This window comes from Bidens hawaiensis, unplaced genomic scaffold, assembly GCF_021521415.1.
Source record: "Bidens hawaiensis isolate Kalapana, Puna unplaced genomic scaffold, B.hawaiensis_p1.1 tig00035047_1, whole genome shotgun sequence".
In the NCBI taxonomy this organism is placed as follows: Eukaryota; Viridiplantae; Streptophyta; class Magnoliopsida; order Asterales; family Asteraceae; genus Bidens; species Bidens hawaiensis.
The window spans coordinates 123,085-139,435 of NW_027496088.1; the positions used below are offsets into that span (position 1 = coordinate 123,085).

Here is a 16,351-nt window from a genome sequence, read left to right on the forward strand (position 1 = left end):
ACAATATCCAACTTATAGCTTCAAGAAATCCAAAGACACTACAATAGGACTCCAAAAATAGCAACTTGTTCTTTCATAGAAAGTTGCACAACAATATTCATGTAAACCATCTTTACAACTCCATCCTATTATATATACATTTTCATTCACACCCATCCTAATCCTACAAAAAGCCCCTTCTCTCTATCTTAATACACAAAACAATTACTACATTTCCATTTAACTCTTTTGTTTGTGTAAAGTTATAAAGATTTAAACTTTTTTAACGAGCCTCGCTCCCCACCTGTAACGAACCATCCTTCATCAACTTCGAACTAAGATTGTTGAATCTTTCTCGGGAATATTGCCTTGATGCTTTTCTCCAATCCGTGCCCGTCCTCATCATTATATGAAATTCCTCATAACTGATACGCCCATCCTGGTAAAATTAAAAGAGGGCTAATTAGAGCAGTGTACAAACAGAATAATTGCACCCGTCTAATTAGTGCAGGAGTTCCAAAAGACGAACCTTATTCATGTCGACATCACGCATAATCCCATTGATTACTTCGTCATCGGTGTTCTCACCTTCATCACTTAACGCCTGACGAAGCTCTCCTACCTCTATATAACCGGTTCGGTTCTTGTCAAAAAATTCAAAGGCTTTATGCAAGTGCTCATCGTTCGCCATTCTTTTAAGATGCAGAGTGACAGCCACAAACTCCCCACAGTCGAGGGTCCCGTCTCTATCAACATCAGCCTACAAATTATGATTTCGGCTTCGGTTAAAAAAATGCATAATCAATGAATGTGAGAAACTGAATATGATGGTACTTACAGATTCCATTAGATTTTGAAGATCCACATCGTTTACTTGATGACCAAGTTTCTGTAAACCAATTCTGAGTTCTTCCATATTAATCTTCCCATTGTTGTCTGTGTCTATCATATGGAAATCCTCCCTTATTCCAGCTACTTCCTCTACCGATAAATGTTCAGCCACCACCTGTGTATATACACCACCATCGATAACTTAACTTAGGGGCGGGCCTATGTTACTGATTAAAAATAATTTTTTTTGCTATGTTTGCATCAATCTTCAAGTAACACAAAGTTGACAACCACAATTTAACACTAGCAGCACCCTTATAAATATATTTTTATGAAAAAAAAACTATACATGTTGTATAGATGTTTTGAAATTTCTTAAAATGTAATGTGATTTTATGATTTTTATAACACTAATAACGATAAACGGATCATAAATCGTACCCTCAAAGCTTGTTTCTTTAGCTTGTTCATCATCGAAAACTGTTTAAGCCGTGACTTAACAACCTCACCCAATGGAACATTAGGGGCCTTCTTTAGGTTCACTAGCCAGGGGTGTTCTGCAATTGCAACACGCAAGTAAGTTAGCCGGCCCGCTACTCAAGAATCACATTTTCAAATAAAACGGTACCTACACAATGTTACATTACCAAGAACTTGTTGAGCGGTAAGCCGGGACTTTGGATCCGGATCAAGCATTTTCTTCACAAGATCCTTCACATTATCAGAGATTTTAGGCCACGGGTCTCTTTTGAAATTAATAACCGAGCGAATTATTGCTTGCGCGACTCCTTGTTCCGTTTCTATAGAAAATAAACAAGAATGAAGTTCAAAGAAAATTTAAATTTAAGAAAGTAAAATAATCATACCTGCCCAAAAAGGCGGAACACCACAAATCAAAATGTACAGAATAACTCCAGCACTCCATACGTCAACCTCAGGCCCATAGTTGCGTTTTAGAACTTCAGGAGCCATATAATAAGGACTTCCCACAATCTCGTTAAAGATCTCCCCTATATAAACCAAATTTATATGAAAATTTGTAGATTATCATCTAACACAATTTGTAAAATGCAAGGCTTATATACCTGGTTGAAAGAAGACCGATAGCCCGAAATCAATGGCCTTCAGAGGAGCTGTTTCCTTTTTGTTTCCAAAAAGAAAGTTTTCTGGTTTTAGGTCCCGATGCATTACTCCATGACTATGACACATCTGTAATCAACAAACACTAAAATTAACAAAAGGAGTTATAAAAATATACACAATTCAAATTTGAAAGACTTCTAACATTTTAATTTCTTTTTTAATGGGAAAATATCTTAATAATTACAATGAAAGGAAATCTACTACAAAAGTACAAATAACTATAAGTTGTGTTCTTTAACTAAGATATAAATACAAAAAAAGTCCTTTATTTAATTTAAAAAGTTGTAACACATTACGTCTTTTTCACTAATTGGCGTAAACTTTTTCAGTTACTCCTTTTGGTTTATCAACATATGAAATGACCAAATTAATCTTATAGAAAGACGAGAAGTTAAATGGGATAAAATGACCAAAATACCCTCATGTGAAATGCACATGACTGGATTTAACAGAAAAAGTTAACGCCGCATAGTGAAAATGATGTAATGTGTACAACTTTTTTAAATAAAAGACGTTCTTTGTAATTACCTTAGTTAAGGAACACCGAACACAACTTGCAATTTGGGGTAAACCGTAAGCCTGAAGGACAAAAGTGTAATTTACTCTTAACAATAATTAACGTAACACAAGCAGACCTGCACGACTTCCACAATAGTCCTCATGATAGAGGCAGCAGCTCGTTCGGTGTAATGTCCTCTACCCACAATCCTATCAAACAACTCTCCGCCTTCACATAACTCCATAACAATATGAACCGCGCTATCATCTTCGTATGTGTCTCTTAATGTCACAATATTCGGATGTTTTGGCAGATGTTTCATAATCTCAACCTCTCTTCTAACATCCTCAATATCCACTGCGGTTCTAAGTTTCTTTTTTGATATCGATTTGCAACCGAACTTTTCGCCTGTTTTTAAATCCGTACATAAATGGGTTATTCCAAATTCACCCCTACCGAGCTCTTCACCAAGTTTGTAGCCCTGTGTGATGTCGTGGCCGGTTGGATCAGGTAATACAAAGAAACTTTGAGCACTGTTTTGGGATGAATGGAGATAGTCAACAAAGAAAGAATTCGGTTTTCGGTTTTTTCTTTTCTTCTTATGTTCCTTCCTTTTAGCAGGGGTAACACAGCAATTTCCCATGATTTATACAACCAGATCTTTATATTCTGATTAAAACATATAAAAGGCTTAATTAAATACAAATCAATATAGTATAGATATTAGAAGTTAAAAACCAAGTTCATCAATATATGTGTTGAGGTTTTTTTCTCCATTTTAGCAACTTTTAATAATTCTGTTTTGATTATAAACACCAAATAAATCTTGAAATTGCATAAAACATGTTTATATTAAAACATGTTTATATTAAACAGAAACAAAAAATAATAATAATAATAGAACCCACCATTAAAGGCCATATTTTTCCATGGCCAAATAAATTCAAGAAAATCTTGAAACAATGCATGATCATATCATTGAAAAATAATCATACCCATGTGTGGAAGCTGTAAACTTTTCCATATCTTCATAAACATACAACTTATTACATAATTAAATCCCAAAATTGCATAAAAAGCCAATTCAAAACCTTAAATGCATAACCGAAAAAAGAGGGATGATGCAAACATACCTTATCACAAAATTGTCGAAAATATCATCCGATTCGCTAGATCAATTTAATTATCAGAAAGTGATGAAAATTGAGGGGTGTTTGGACGCGAAAAAGCTTTCATCAATGGTGATTAATGAAGGGTTTGTTGTTTGGGGTGACCAGAATAAGATTATAATGATGATGATATGAGATAGATGGAGAGTCAAAAAGATCTTTTTCAGACTTTTTTCCCTCCAAATTCTCCACCCCTTTTCTCTTTGTTTCTATAAAATTGTTCCTTCTAAACAATGGTGCTTGGCTTTTATACTTGTTATAATAACCCACAATTTATTAGATAAAAAATAATTTTTTTTTAATTAGCTAGAAACAAGTTCTTCAGAAAAGCAAAATGAATAATGCGTTAATCTTTCCTTTTCAAAATCCATACATTTGTCTTCTCAAAAGATTATTATATAACTTTTTATTATTATAACTATTTGCAGATATATAAGTTAAATAAATATTCATTTTCTAGTAAGTATATAGATATCATAATAGATTGTGTTCTCAAATTATTTTTGAAGTTTCAAGACGTATATGCGTGATTTCTCATGTGCAAAACCATAAACTTTTAACCGAATTGCAGTCAAACAACCATAATTTGAACGTAGAACAAACCACATAAAAACAAGACTTTTTCGTCTTTTTTTTTTTTGTCAAACATGAGGATCTGTTACTGAAAACTCACGGGACCTGCAAATATTCATAGTGGCACAGAAGTTCACTCATAAGTATATTCCAAGTACCAAACAACATATCCATAGTTGTATGATTAACATTATAGAGAAGTCAAAAACGTTACCATATCATTTTCTTCTAATTGTCAATCAAAAAAGCACTAGATTTTAAAACATACAAAAACAACCAGCACCAGCAGTCTTCGCACATCGGTGTTTGACCAAATCGAAACATCTTTGACTATGTTTCGATTCATTTTCTCTCATTCAGCTTTAACCACTCTCAATCATCAGCATGCACCCGATTTTTTGGTAACCATGAGAACCAGTTACCAGAAAGGTCACTCAACCCCACCAGGTCATCAGCATACACCCTATTCCTGTAAAAAAAACATATTCAAATTAAATCCTTTTGAAGTTACAAGTTCAACATATACTTTTTTTACAGTCATATTAATCTAACATTTACCAATTTGACATCATTGACCAGGCCCAGATCAGCAAGTGAATGTTCTGATACACAATTTACATGCACGATAACACCATTCTTTCCATTTCCAATTTTACCCTTTGTAATATCCAGATAATCAGCTCCCTTAAACATCCATTTACCTCTTTCTAAACTATAAAAATCATCGAATATTTCCCCACACAAAACGCACACGCTTTGACTCTCATCTGCATTCACCATCATCTCACCATCAACTTCCAATGCACCCTCGGTTCTTGACCCATTAACCCAATCGTCACAATTCATAAACCACCTTCTAGATGGGTCAAAATCAGAATTTCTTAACGTATGCCATTCCATATGTTTATCAAACCGTTCTTGAAGCTTAAACCTTAACCCACATATTCCGCATTGATGCGGAAGCTCGTCGATTAGGTCACTAATCACACCAGAATGAAACTCCCTGATGATATCAGTCCTAAATTCACAACCAATAGAACACTTGATTTCTTCATTGGTGTTAGATTTAGATACAGGATTGGAAGAAGAATCTACAACTGGCGGAATCTTAACATCGCTCACGCTCGGGTTCTTTGAATCATCTTCTGATGCAGATATTATGCCTTTAGCAACCAAAGTACTTAAAAGACTCGACACAGGATCTGATGAAGTATCACGGACACTTGAACTCACTGTTGATGATATTGGTTTGTTACCAAATATGCTGCTAACTGCAGCTAACAAACTGCTTGAGCTTGTCGGGTGGGCCCGTGAGGAACTAATTGTTGGAACCATATCAGATACGGGCTTGGGTTGATAAGATGGCAGAAAAGTTTCATGCTTTATCGGTAAATTCTGAATCTTTGATTTCTGAGAGTTAGATTTTAACTGGAAAGAATCTTGATGAGGTTGACTAGAAATCCCCGGGATCTTTTGAACTCGAGATCGAGGCGGTTTACTATCCGGGTCTATTAAATCTTGATCAGCTAACTCATATGGCAACCTATTTGATTGGGACTGCGAGTGAGGACGCTGGCATGACGGTTGCTGACTAGACAGGGGCGCAGTTTTACTTACCGGTTTTTCAGAATCAAAAAACAACCGGGGGTCTCGTTTTGAGCTATTAGACGATGCGGGTTTCAGCGAAACCGAACTGACATCATCCCACAAATACTCTTCTTCATCTGAGTTCTTCCAGCTTCTGTCAATATCACCACTTCCTTTATTCATAGACGGTAATTTCACATCAGAAATTGCGGATCTCGGAGCTGAATAATTGTGCAATCTTGCCAGCCTGGATACTGTCTCGGTATTAGGCTCTGCAAGTCGTTCACTCGATAAATCAGAACCGAAATCAAAATTGTTGTTATATGATGTACCGCTATTTTCATGAGTAAGATCACTCTCCGCCTCTCGTTGTGCTTGCTGAATATTCTGCAAAACCATAATCATCAATTTGATTCTTATTGTCATTATCATTATCGTTATCATTATCATTTAAATTTTAGATGCTTAGTAACATACATGCAACTTAAGTCGAGGATCAGTACGTGCTCTTTGAATATTAATATTAGCAGTTGTTCGGTCCTGTCTTCCAGTATCTTCAGATGAACTATTAATCAAGTTTCTTGTTATGTCACCCACTGTATCTTTTGCCTTCACGACAGTTAAAACAATTAATATAAAAAAAAAAAAGAAAAACAGTGATTAACACATTAAAAATAAGAATTCTTTGTCCACATACCCTGGTTGATTGTTGGAGTTTCTGTCTCTCTTCCAAATACTTTGGATTTACATGAATGCTGCGGGCAGGGGGGCGTTGAGGCTGTGAATCAAGTCTAGATGTGGTCAACCCTGAAGTTGACCCATTCCCAGCTGATTGAAAACCGAGTTCTTTCTCTATAGATTGAAGTGTTTGAGGAGGAAATACTCCTTTCCATGTCCCAAAAAGATGTCGCATACCAGAATGTACTGTAGAATCAACCTGTCTATAAGCCTTGCAGAAAACCTAACCATAAAAAAGTAATAATATCATAAGTTCATAACTTATTTACTAACTGTCACACGAAAAATAGTTACATAAATTAAGATCCAACCTCGGGAAGTTTGGTTGAAAAGTGTTTGATGTAATCCCGTCCAATGTTCTTCACAATACTGTCAAGAAGATACAGTGATGGCAACTTTTGATCACTCGGAACCTAAAAATCATTGTATCAATAAATTATATAATTAACAGCACGACAAATGCGGTTCCATACACACACCGATTCTAATATCCTCTGCAACTTATTAACTGATAAGACAACAAATGTGACTGCATATGCTCACCAATTCTAACATCTTCTACAACTTATTTAAAACAAATTCAGCCATTTGATTAGTACAATTAAGCAGATACACAATAAAACAGCTAAATCTATATACAACAATAGTAACTGAAATGATCACCTCAACAATATTATTGCAGATAGTGGCAGCAATCGCTTTCGCCGCCTGCAAATTCTCTCCAGCAATAATCGTCAAGTTCGTAATTATCGGTTTCGAGTTAAAAGTCAGCTCAGCCAGAGCTGTCCTGTACTGACTCACAAGCTCCTGATGCTGCTGCTGTTTAATCTGCGTCAACGATTGCGGCTGATAACCCTCCCCGTCTCTCTCAACCGCAGTCCGAAACCCTACCGGCTGCCGCTGAACCACGGGCGTATTATCACCGTTCGAATTATTACCGTTACTATTACTACTATTATTATTACTAGTATAACCACCACCGCGAACAATCGCCGGCTCTTCGGTTATTAATCTCGGCTTCTTCATGGCGTTAGGGTTTCTACCCGATCTATCAAACGATCTGCCGCGAGAATTACCGTTGATATCCATTTGCGCGAAATCAAAAGCGTTTAATCTGTGTTTACAATTGACAGTTTACATGTGGGAATTAAAATGATGCCTACATACATCGTTACAATTGGTACAACATGAACAAATTGGAAACCCTAACCCTAACCCTAGCTGGATGTAATTACGAATACACAGATCCGAGAGATGAATAATCGATTGCAGGGGGTTTGATTGAGACGGAGTGGTGTGAGTGATTAGACGACGAGATTGGATTGGAAGTCGTCAGTCAGCTATTATTATTATTATTATTATTATTACTTCATGTAATGTAGGTAAAGCCTGTATTTATTTGTATGTGTATGTGTTACTGTGTGGGTGTATTGTGTGAAGGTAGACCGTTAAGAAAAGGTTAAAGATAAAGCCCAAGTTAAGTGGGCTTTCAAGCCCGTTAAAACTGGACCATACTCGTTCAAGTCCTGCAAAGTGCAAACTATGTGTTATGTTATGAATAAAACTGGACCACACTTGTTGAAGACTCAATGTTGTAAAAACCGCTAGTCGCTAGTCGGGTGGTGGGGTAAGGACTAGCGATTAATTGGGAGTAATTGGATCGGACTTCAATGTGTAATTTTCAATTTTACATATGCGCGCACACGTTTTTATATGTAATTTTCAGTTTTATACATACACAAAGACATTTTTGCTAGAAATTGGCTGTAATCTCGCTAGAAACCACTGATTTTTGGCCAAATGCTCTTTAGAAAAAGCCGGTAAGTTCGATTAATCCTGATTTTGGCCGGATTTGACCATTGACCGATTAATTGGCCAATTAGCACAAAATAAATCAGTGAAGTGGGAACTAGCGATTAGTCGGGGATTAATCGGCGCCTAGTCGAGATTTTTGCAGCACTACTTGAAGTCCAACAAAGGGCAGATACCCAGTTTGTACCTAGAATTCTAACTGGGTGATACCCGGTTCGATTCAACCCGACAGTACAAACCGGTTTGGAGTATTGAGCCGCAATACATGTTACAAACCCTTTTCAGGTTTTATATATATATATATATATATAAGGGATGGATCTTGCGAGAAGTGCGAGAAGTTAATCATAACCATTGATGATGATTGATCTGTGGTCTACAATCAAAATGGTAATAGTGTAATTATGAGTTTCACCATCTTAATGGAAATTAATGGAGTTTCAAACAAAAAGGGTATGTTGGTATTTTGCTTTGTAGAAGCCCCATTTGTAACTTACATTTCATTATTACATTCTTAAATTTTAACTACATCATCTCTCAAATAAAATATTCTAATAATTTAAGCTTGTAAGAAGTTATCACAACCTATAAAAAAAATCATATAATCTATATTACCAAAACTTTTTATTACCAAATAAATTTGTGGGTTTCACCATACGTTTTCTAGTTTATACAAGCTAACACGTTCTTCAATATTCATAAAAAAAACGTTGACCAACAATATGTTAAAGTTACATTATTTAGGAATTAATTAGTTCACAGTTAATTAATTTACTAATTAAATTCATAAATTAAAAATGATTATGTTAAAAGTTACATTATTTATTTTGTTAGTGTATATGGTAATTCAAATTGTATGTGTATTTTTTTCGTGTGTAGGTTCATTTATGTACTATGTAGGTTCATACATTTATTATATTTATGGTATTTTGAATCGTGTAAGTGTAATTTTTATCGTGTAGGTTCATTTATGTAATATGTAAGTTCATATATGTACTATGTATGTGGTATTTTGAATAGTGTAGTTCTAATTTTTATCGGGTGTAGGCTCATTTATGTACTTTGTAAGTTCATATATGTACTGTATATGTGGTTTTTTTGAATTATGTATGTGTATCTTTTATCATGTGTAGGTTCATTTAAGTAGTGTGTAGGTTCATATATGTACTGTGTAGGTAATACTTTGAATTGTGTATGTGTAATTTTTTTATCGTGTGTTGGTTTATTTATGTATTGTGTAGGTGGTATTTTGAAGTGTGTATGTATAATTTATATAAAAATTTTGAAATTAAAAATAAAATTAAAAAAGATGTAGATTTGTTTGTTGATAAACTGTAAAAAAGATGTAAATAGGTTTATTTATAGGATATGCTGTATGACGTGTAAGACGTGTTGCTTAATGTGTAGGATATGTTTTATGATGTGTAGGATATGTTATATGATGTGTAGGGTATTAGTTTACCTACACAAAATTAGTTTTGTCTAAACTACATTAGATATGTCGGCGCTACATTAGATATGTTAACGCTATATTAATTATGACTACACAACATTAAAAGTGTGCATACACTACATTAGATATGTCTACATTACACTAAATATAACTACACAACATTTTAAAGTGCGCTTACAACACATTAAGTAGCTACATCTACATTACTTATAAAATAATAATAATAACATTAATTAGTCATTTATAGAACAAAATTATTTTAGATCAAATAGATTATAATGGTTTAAATTTTATATGAAATAAAAAATAATAATAATAGTTTGTAACTTAATATTTGCTAGTAACTTATCATTAATGAGTATGAGTTACAAAATAAAATACTTTATGTTTCACCAATATACCCTTGCATATAAATAATCAAAATATAAAAAAAAATTATGTGATTGGTTAGAATCTCTTCTCGCACTTATCGCAATAAGAAACACTTCTGAAATAAACCTAATCATATATATATATATATATATATAAAATAAACCGGTTTTTCCGGTTATTTACCGGTTAGCTGGTTCGGTTAATAACCGAAACCAGTTATACTGGGTAGGGTATTTCTAACTGACAACCGCATACTACCAACAACCGACAGGTTATTAGTCTAACCAATTTATTGCACCACTAGGCAAACTATATGTTAGAACATTCAAAGTAGCTTCTCCAAATTATGTGAAAGTGTCCTCTATTTTTTAGAGTGTGGTTAAGTGGTTGTAAGTAGAGAAGAGAGAAAATGTTATTGTTTATGAGTATATTTGGAGAACTACTATTCATACTCTATAATTTTTTTAATATTTGTTGAAATTGGTTATGAGTGGAGGAAAGAAAAGTTAATGATAAATGCATAAAAATTTAATTAAAATAAGATAGAAAAAAATAGTGTTTTTTTATGTAATTATAGAGATAAAGATAGATGATCAGTCGGAATGCTCTTGGGTTAAGTTAAGACTAAAATTAGAGTGAATTACTTTTTCGTCTTTTAATTTATGCATAATTTCACTTTTTGTGCTTTAAACAAAGAAATTACAATAAACAACCTTTATGTTTTAAAAAGGTTGCACGCTCCATCTAAAGACCTAATGCCCGTCTATTTTAGATTATAAGAGCAAACACATGACCCCCACATGAGAGCAAAACAAGCATTTGTAATCTCTTAGTGGTGTCCCCAATATAATCACTTTGACATCTCTCTCTCTATCTCTCTCTCTCTCCCCGTTCTATCAATCACAAATTTTTTAGGTTTTGTTTCTTCTTCATTTACTGATCTCCGATTTCAAAGGCATAATGGGTGTTTTGTTGGTATCATTGTTACCTTTGAAGATTGAGATTGCTAGATGATGTTACTTATTCAAATATTCAAACTTTAAAGGCGATGGATTTTTCATTCGATGAGGAATGTAGTCCTATAGTGCTGGTTTATATGCATATGATTGTGCGCATGCATCCCCTATCCTAATTGAAAAAGGCGAAAGATTGTGAAGCGAGTCACGATCGCCTAGTTGTTGGTTACTTTGCCAACGATGCCATTTACGATGATAAGATGTTTATGTGACATTTTATTGAGCAATGAGTTATTCATACAAATAAATAATATTTTGGCGAACGATAACCCATTTTTTCATTTTAGGGTGGGATGCGAGAGGACGTCGTGGTTTTACTATTTACCAAAAGTGCATAACTGCTTTGTCAAATGGGGTACAAAACCACAATGGATTCTAGGTGAATATTTAAGATATGTTTGATTGGTACGCCCGAGAAGGCATCTACAACATCTAAAAGGTTATCATCAAGCTTTATGGAATATCATATTGAAGAAAAGCCAATGCAAATGGCATTCAACAATTATACAAGGCACATGAATTAAAACATGGTTTCCTTGAAATGCCCAACTACATGAAGAGGTCAATACATGAGAGGTGATCATCTTCATCAAACAATGGCTTTGGAATCAGTAGTATCGCACGATCTATGGATATGGAATACATATTTTGGTATCACAGGGTCGAATAATGGCATCAACATTCTCGATCAGCCACTGTTATTCAACCATGTTATTAGTGGAGTTGCACCTTGTTCTTCATTTGAAGTTGGGGGAGTAAGTTGCAAATACAAGTATTATCTTGCTAATAGTATTTACAATGAATGGATCGTGTTTGTAAAATCATTTTCGAATCAGATAGGTGAAACATATAAAATTTGTACAAGCTCGAAGGGGAGCAAGGAAGGTCATCAAATGATTATTTGGTGTGCTTAAAAGGTCGCATATATTAGCTAATCTTGCACGAGCTTGGATACCAAAAAAGCTAAGAAACTTTGTGTATGGTTGTATCATATTACACTTACACAATATGAAACTAGGAGATAAATGCAAGACGATATTAACAACTAGCAACAATCAGTCAACGAAATTGTAATGTAGGAACCCATCAAAATGTTAAGTCATGTTATCAACCAACCCCCCCCCCCCCCCCCCCTCACCCACCCAGTATATGATTGCAATTCTTAGTTATGCTTTTTTAATGTAATATTTTTTTTGACTTAAAGCTTTTAATGTTATGTATTGTGATGTTTTTTTTATGTTCAATGTTTTGTTTTTTAGTTGCATTATATTTTTTAAAAGTTTAAATTATTAATTTATTTAAAAAGGTAGTGAAGCACGGGGTGAAATATCTTCTTGATAGAGTGGAGGAGTGGAGTGAAATATAATGCGATATGATGTGACAAAAAATGAAAGGAAGCACATAATTGAGTACACACCGCATAGCCCTATGATGTTCTTCCGTAAGACTTTCAATATGTGGTTTCCCGGTACAATCGTGTTTCTATTTTGTTTACAAATTGATCGCTTTAGTCTCTCAAGCTGTCTAAAAGAATATATAACGCGCTATGTTCCATATATCACATCGTTGTTAGTAACTAATTAACAATTCGTACCCTTACAATTCGTACCCTTACATCAATTAAAATGGGTCGATCTTTAAATCCTTGTAACTATTTTACATCAAAATGAGATGTTACATTTAAATGGTTTAACAACCAGTTACAAACTTATTTATTATAGCTTTGTCTTATAACTTGCTATACCATATACAACATAACACATTCCAGAGATCTTAGTACTTCTGAACTAAATGAATGATTTCTTCTGAATTTACATGTAACTTTTTTTAATTGTTATAAGTTTGTAAAAAAGTAAGAAACCATATTTATGCTGCTAGTTTTCAACAAGATATAAAGTCAGAATGCCATCTTAGATATATGTTTTACTATGCATGTTTGTGAGACTGACAGCTACATGGAATATGTTTGTAAACACATATATAACTAATTACAAAAGACAAAGAATCGAACTACTTTTCTTCTGAAAAATAACGAAATTATTCAAAGCTAAACAACAAACTGTGAATAAAATATGATTACCAACGGAACTGCCAAAAATGGTAATATAGAGCATTAGAGTTTGGGATGCCAAAGTATATCTCCTTTGAACAATACAAAAATGTTAAAACCTATGAAATAATTGGTGGGTTCGTCCCTGGTTTACCTTCCCAGTCGCCGCATTAATCTAGCTCGCATTGTTTCGAATGAATCCCTACAGGCTGCTTCCAAGAATCAACGCCTCGGATGTACCGATTTTAACCCAACAAAACTCCCAATAGTTACCATAAAATTCATCTGCTCAAGACATTCTAGTGAGTTTACATACACACAATATTGGTTATGATGAATCATGCATTGGTATTTTAACTGTTTTTAAACTGTTATTAATACTTATTTTGGGGCCTTGGTGTTTCTATTTCTATAGGTTCATCTTCATCAACAAAATCTAATAATATCTAGAAGCCAGTGATCAAGAGTCTTAACACAATGAAAGATTCACCCTGGTTTCCAAACATGTTACACAAAAACAAAGGTGTAGACCCTGGAAGCCCGATGATCGGGATCTTTTCGTTTGAGGCTTCAAGATTAATGTCAAGATTAGCCAACTTATGGCACTGCTTAAGTGATAGGCAAATGTCAAGACTAAAAGAAGAACTCAGATACTCACTCGGCATCCGTACGCTTATATCAGACGATCATGCTTACCTCATTAACCTCGCACTAGAAGAAATAGTTGATACCTTAAAAGGGGTGGCTGCATCAGTATCTAGGTTCGGGAAAAAGTGTTCAGACCCCGTTTATCACAATCTTGACCGTGTTTTCGACAATCCGTTTGACATTGATCTCAAATGGTTTGGATGGGAATACAGGTTGAAGAAAATGGAAAAACGGGTTAATAAAATGAAGAAATTTGCTGCTGTTATGTTACAGTATTACGAAGAACTAGAACGGTTGTCTGATCTAGAATCTAGATTAACAAAGATGCAATCCAATGGTGTGAATCAAGGGCAGTTGCATGAGTTTCATCAGCGAGTGATGTGGCAGCGCGAGGAGGTAAGTGGCTTACGCGAAAGGTCTCCCTATGTTCGGTCTTTTGATTATGTTGTCAGATTATTGGTTAGATCTTGTTTCACAATCATTGAAAGAATCAAGGTTGTTTTTGGAATAACAACCGAAAATAGACCTTTACATGTAAGAGATTCGCCTCATGGTGGTTGTTTTGTGCCCAAGAATTCCAATTCTCCCCTTGCACGCGCTTCGGTTTATCCATCCGAAGGCTCTTTTAAACGATCTGTGTCAAATCTTGGGCATAGACCCGTCATTTGTGGGAGATACCCATCCTGCAGACCGCATGGATTGGCTCAAAATGACGGTTTTACCCGTATCAAGAAAGGTTCTTTTTCCTTCAGTTCCAAGCAAAGATTGATGATTGGTCAACAACCGACACTCGGGAACGCTGCTTTAGCATTACGGTATGCAAATATTATTATTTTTATCGAGACGCTAGTAATGTCAACTAGGGTCATAAGTTCTGAAGCGAGAGACGACTTATATAACATGTTAACAACAAATCTTAAACAATTATTAAGGCAAAAACTGTTTTTATCAAAGGAAGAGTCTTTGTTAGCCTATGATGAACGGTTTGCATCAGGTCGACGATCGTCGGTTCAAAGGATTCTTGATTGGTTATCGCCACTCGCGCATAATATGATTAAATGGTATTCAGAGAGGAATTTTGAAAAGCAGCTAATGGGGTCAGGAGGAAATGTTCTTTTGGTGCAAACTTTGTATTATGCGGATCTAGCAACGAGTGAAATCACAATCACGGAACTAATAGTGGGACTTCATTATGTTTCAAGGTTTAGTCAACAACTTGTTGATAGATCTTTGATGGGGTCTGCATGATGTTTCATATGCTTTATGGTTTTGTTTATATTTTGAAGTCTGAACTATTTTATGGGCAAATCATGATGGTTACCCATAGTATTTGTCCTTGTTACAGGGTTTATTGTAAGTAACATATTATTGTAAGATGAGTATGATTTCTTGAAAAGTTGAGGAGATGCATACTATGTATGAAAATCAATATCTGAGGGTGTTCGGTATGCTTTTTTTTTTTTTTTCAAATAAGAGTTGATTATTAGGTATGTTTGTTATCTATTGAAGGCTTTGGGCCTCTTCATCAATTATTATTAGGTCCTTAAACTTTTTACAATTATTTTAAATGAATTATGTATCTTTATATACACAATCGTTATACTTTGATAGGTTTTGATCTTGATAAAACTCAAAAAACAACTGTATGAAAGATTTTAATATAACTAATAAGAAATTGTATGCCAAATGGCGCCCATGGCCTAATGGATAAGGCGTCTGACTTCTAATCAGGCGATTGTGGGTTCGAGTCCCACTGGGCGTGTTTTCCTTTTATTTTTTAAGAACAATTGAACTTTTCAGAATTTACAGAAAAATTAACCAAAATCTACAGAAAATTGATCAATTTTTACGTTTATAAACAAATAAAAAGTTAAGGATATTTTATCCCTAAGATAAATTTGGAAGAAAATAAACTGAACTTGTGTGCACTTTATGTGAGGTAGGATGGGAGTCGGTGGATCATATTTTTACGGGCTGTGTGGTTGCGGCGGTGGTTTGGGAGAATATAAGCCGGTGGTGTAAGGTTTCTCCAATTTTTGGTTTTTCGGTTAGAGACTTGCTTGAGCTTTCCAACCCTGTGGACTTGGAAGCGAGCGAGAAGGAGGCTTTTCACGGGATAATTATTATAGCATGTTGGAGACTTTGGAAAGTGAGAAACGAGAAAATGCACGGTGGTAAGGACATGAAGATTAAAGAGATTATAGCAGATATTAAATCTTTAGGTTTTCTTTGGTTTAAAAACCGATCTAATTCATTCCAGCAAAAATTATAGAGGAGTACTCTCGAATTCGTTTCACTTAACTTCATTTTCCATCTAATACAAAAACAACAAAAAGCGCAGTGCTACCTATCTCATGCAGATCCAACTCCAGCAGTACACATTGTTTTGATTCTTTAGGGGTAGAACATATCAACAAGAAAACAAAATTCCTTCATAATTTTCAGTGTCTTCCTGTCTTTGCCTTGACAAACTTAACCTTT

At 34.6% G+C, this 16,351-nt stretch overlaps 3 protein-coding genes and 1 non-coding gene across 5 annotated transcripts; 2 read left to right on the plus strand and 2 right to left on the minus strand.

Moving 5' to 3' along the window:
- Positions 1 to 262: 262 nt before the first annotated feature.
- LOC143586932 (calcium-dependent protein kinase 8-like) lies at positions 263 to 3,095 on the minus strand. The gene is made up of 8 exons (XM_077068373.1): positions 2,589 to 3,095; positions 1,896 to 2,019; positions 1,677 to 1,820; positions 1,458 to 1,610; positions 1,252 to 1,367; positions 818 to 985; positions 509 to 739; positions 263 to 418 (listed from the first exon to the last, which is right to left on the minus strand). The coding sequence occupies exons 1-8, from the start codon at positions 3,093 to 3,095 to the stop codon at positions 263 to 265; spliced, it is 1,599 nt and encodes a 532-aa protein (XP_076924488.1).
- Positions 3,096 to 4,294: 1,199 nt separating this feature from the next.
- On the minus strand, positions 4,295 to 7,728 carry LOC143586926 (polyadenylation and cleavage factor homolog 4-like). Of its 2 annotated transcripts, XM_077068369.1 has the most exons (6): positions 7,183 to 7,728; positions 6,831 to 6,932; positions 6,479 to 6,742; positions 6,259 to 6,390; positions 4,747 to 6,168; positions 4,295 to 4,657 (listed from the first exon to the last, which is right to left on the minus strand). In XM_077068369.1, the coding sequence occupies exons 1-6, from the start codon at positions 7,606 to 7,608 to the stop codon at positions 4,646 to 4,648; spliced, it is 2,358 nt and encodes a 785-aa protein (XP_076924484.1). In that variant the 5' UTR covers positions 7,609 to 7,728; the 3' UTR covers positions 4,295 to 4,645. The 2 variants fall into 2 exon arrangements, with proteins under 2 accessions (XP_076924484.1, XP_076924483.1); XM_077068368.1 differs by lacking the exon at positions 4,295 to 4,657 and having other exon boundaries at positions 4,678 to 6,168.
- A 5,971-nt stretch (positions 7,729 to 13,699) lies between these two features.
- Positions 13,700 to 15,118, plus strand: LOC143586935 (protein PSK SIMULATOR 1-like). Its single transcript, XM_077068376.1, has one exon. The coding sequence runs from the start codon at positions 13,700 to 13,702 to the stop codon at positions 15,116 to 15,118; it is 1,419 nt and encodes a 472-aa protein (XP_076924491.1).
- Positions 15,119 to 15,559: 441 nt separating this feature from the next.
- On the plus strand, positions 15,560 to 15,632 carry TRNAR-UCU (transfer RNA arginine (anticodon UCU)). Its single transcript has one exon. It is a non-coding gene; the product is annotated as a tRNA-Arg (tRNA).
- Positions 15,633 to 16,351: the final 719 nt, after the last annotated feature.

Bases quoted from the DNA above. Each gene is read 5' to 3' on its own strand.
- LOC143586932 (XM_077068373.1), bottom strand. From the start codon at position 3,095: ATGGGAAATTGCTGTGTTACCCCTGCTAAAAGGAAGGAACATAAGAAG. The intron at 986-1,251 runs GTACGATTTATG...GTATATACACAG, and splicing joins TAAAGAAACAAGCTTTGAGG to GTGGTGGCTGAACATTTATC. The intron at 740-817 runs GTAAGTACCATC...CATAATTTGTAG, and splicing joins TTCAAAATCTAATGGAATCT to GCTGATGTTGATAGAGACGG.
- LOC143586926 (XM_077068368.1), bottom strand. From the start codon at position 7,608: ATGGATATCAACGGTAATTCTCGCGGCAGATCGTTTGATAGATCGGGT. The intron at 6,743-6,830 runs GTTGGATCTTAA...TTTTATGGTTAG, and splicing joins TTTCAACCAAACTTCCCGAG to GTTTTCTGCAAGGCTTATAG. The intron at 6,391-6,478 runs GTATGTGGACAA...ACTGTCGTGAAG, and splicing joins AACTCCAACAATCAACCAGG to GCAAAAGATACAGTGGGTGA.
- LOC143586935 (XM_077068376.1), top strand. From the start codon at position 13,700: ATGAAAGATTCACCCTGGTTTCCAAACATGTTACACAAAAACAAAGGT.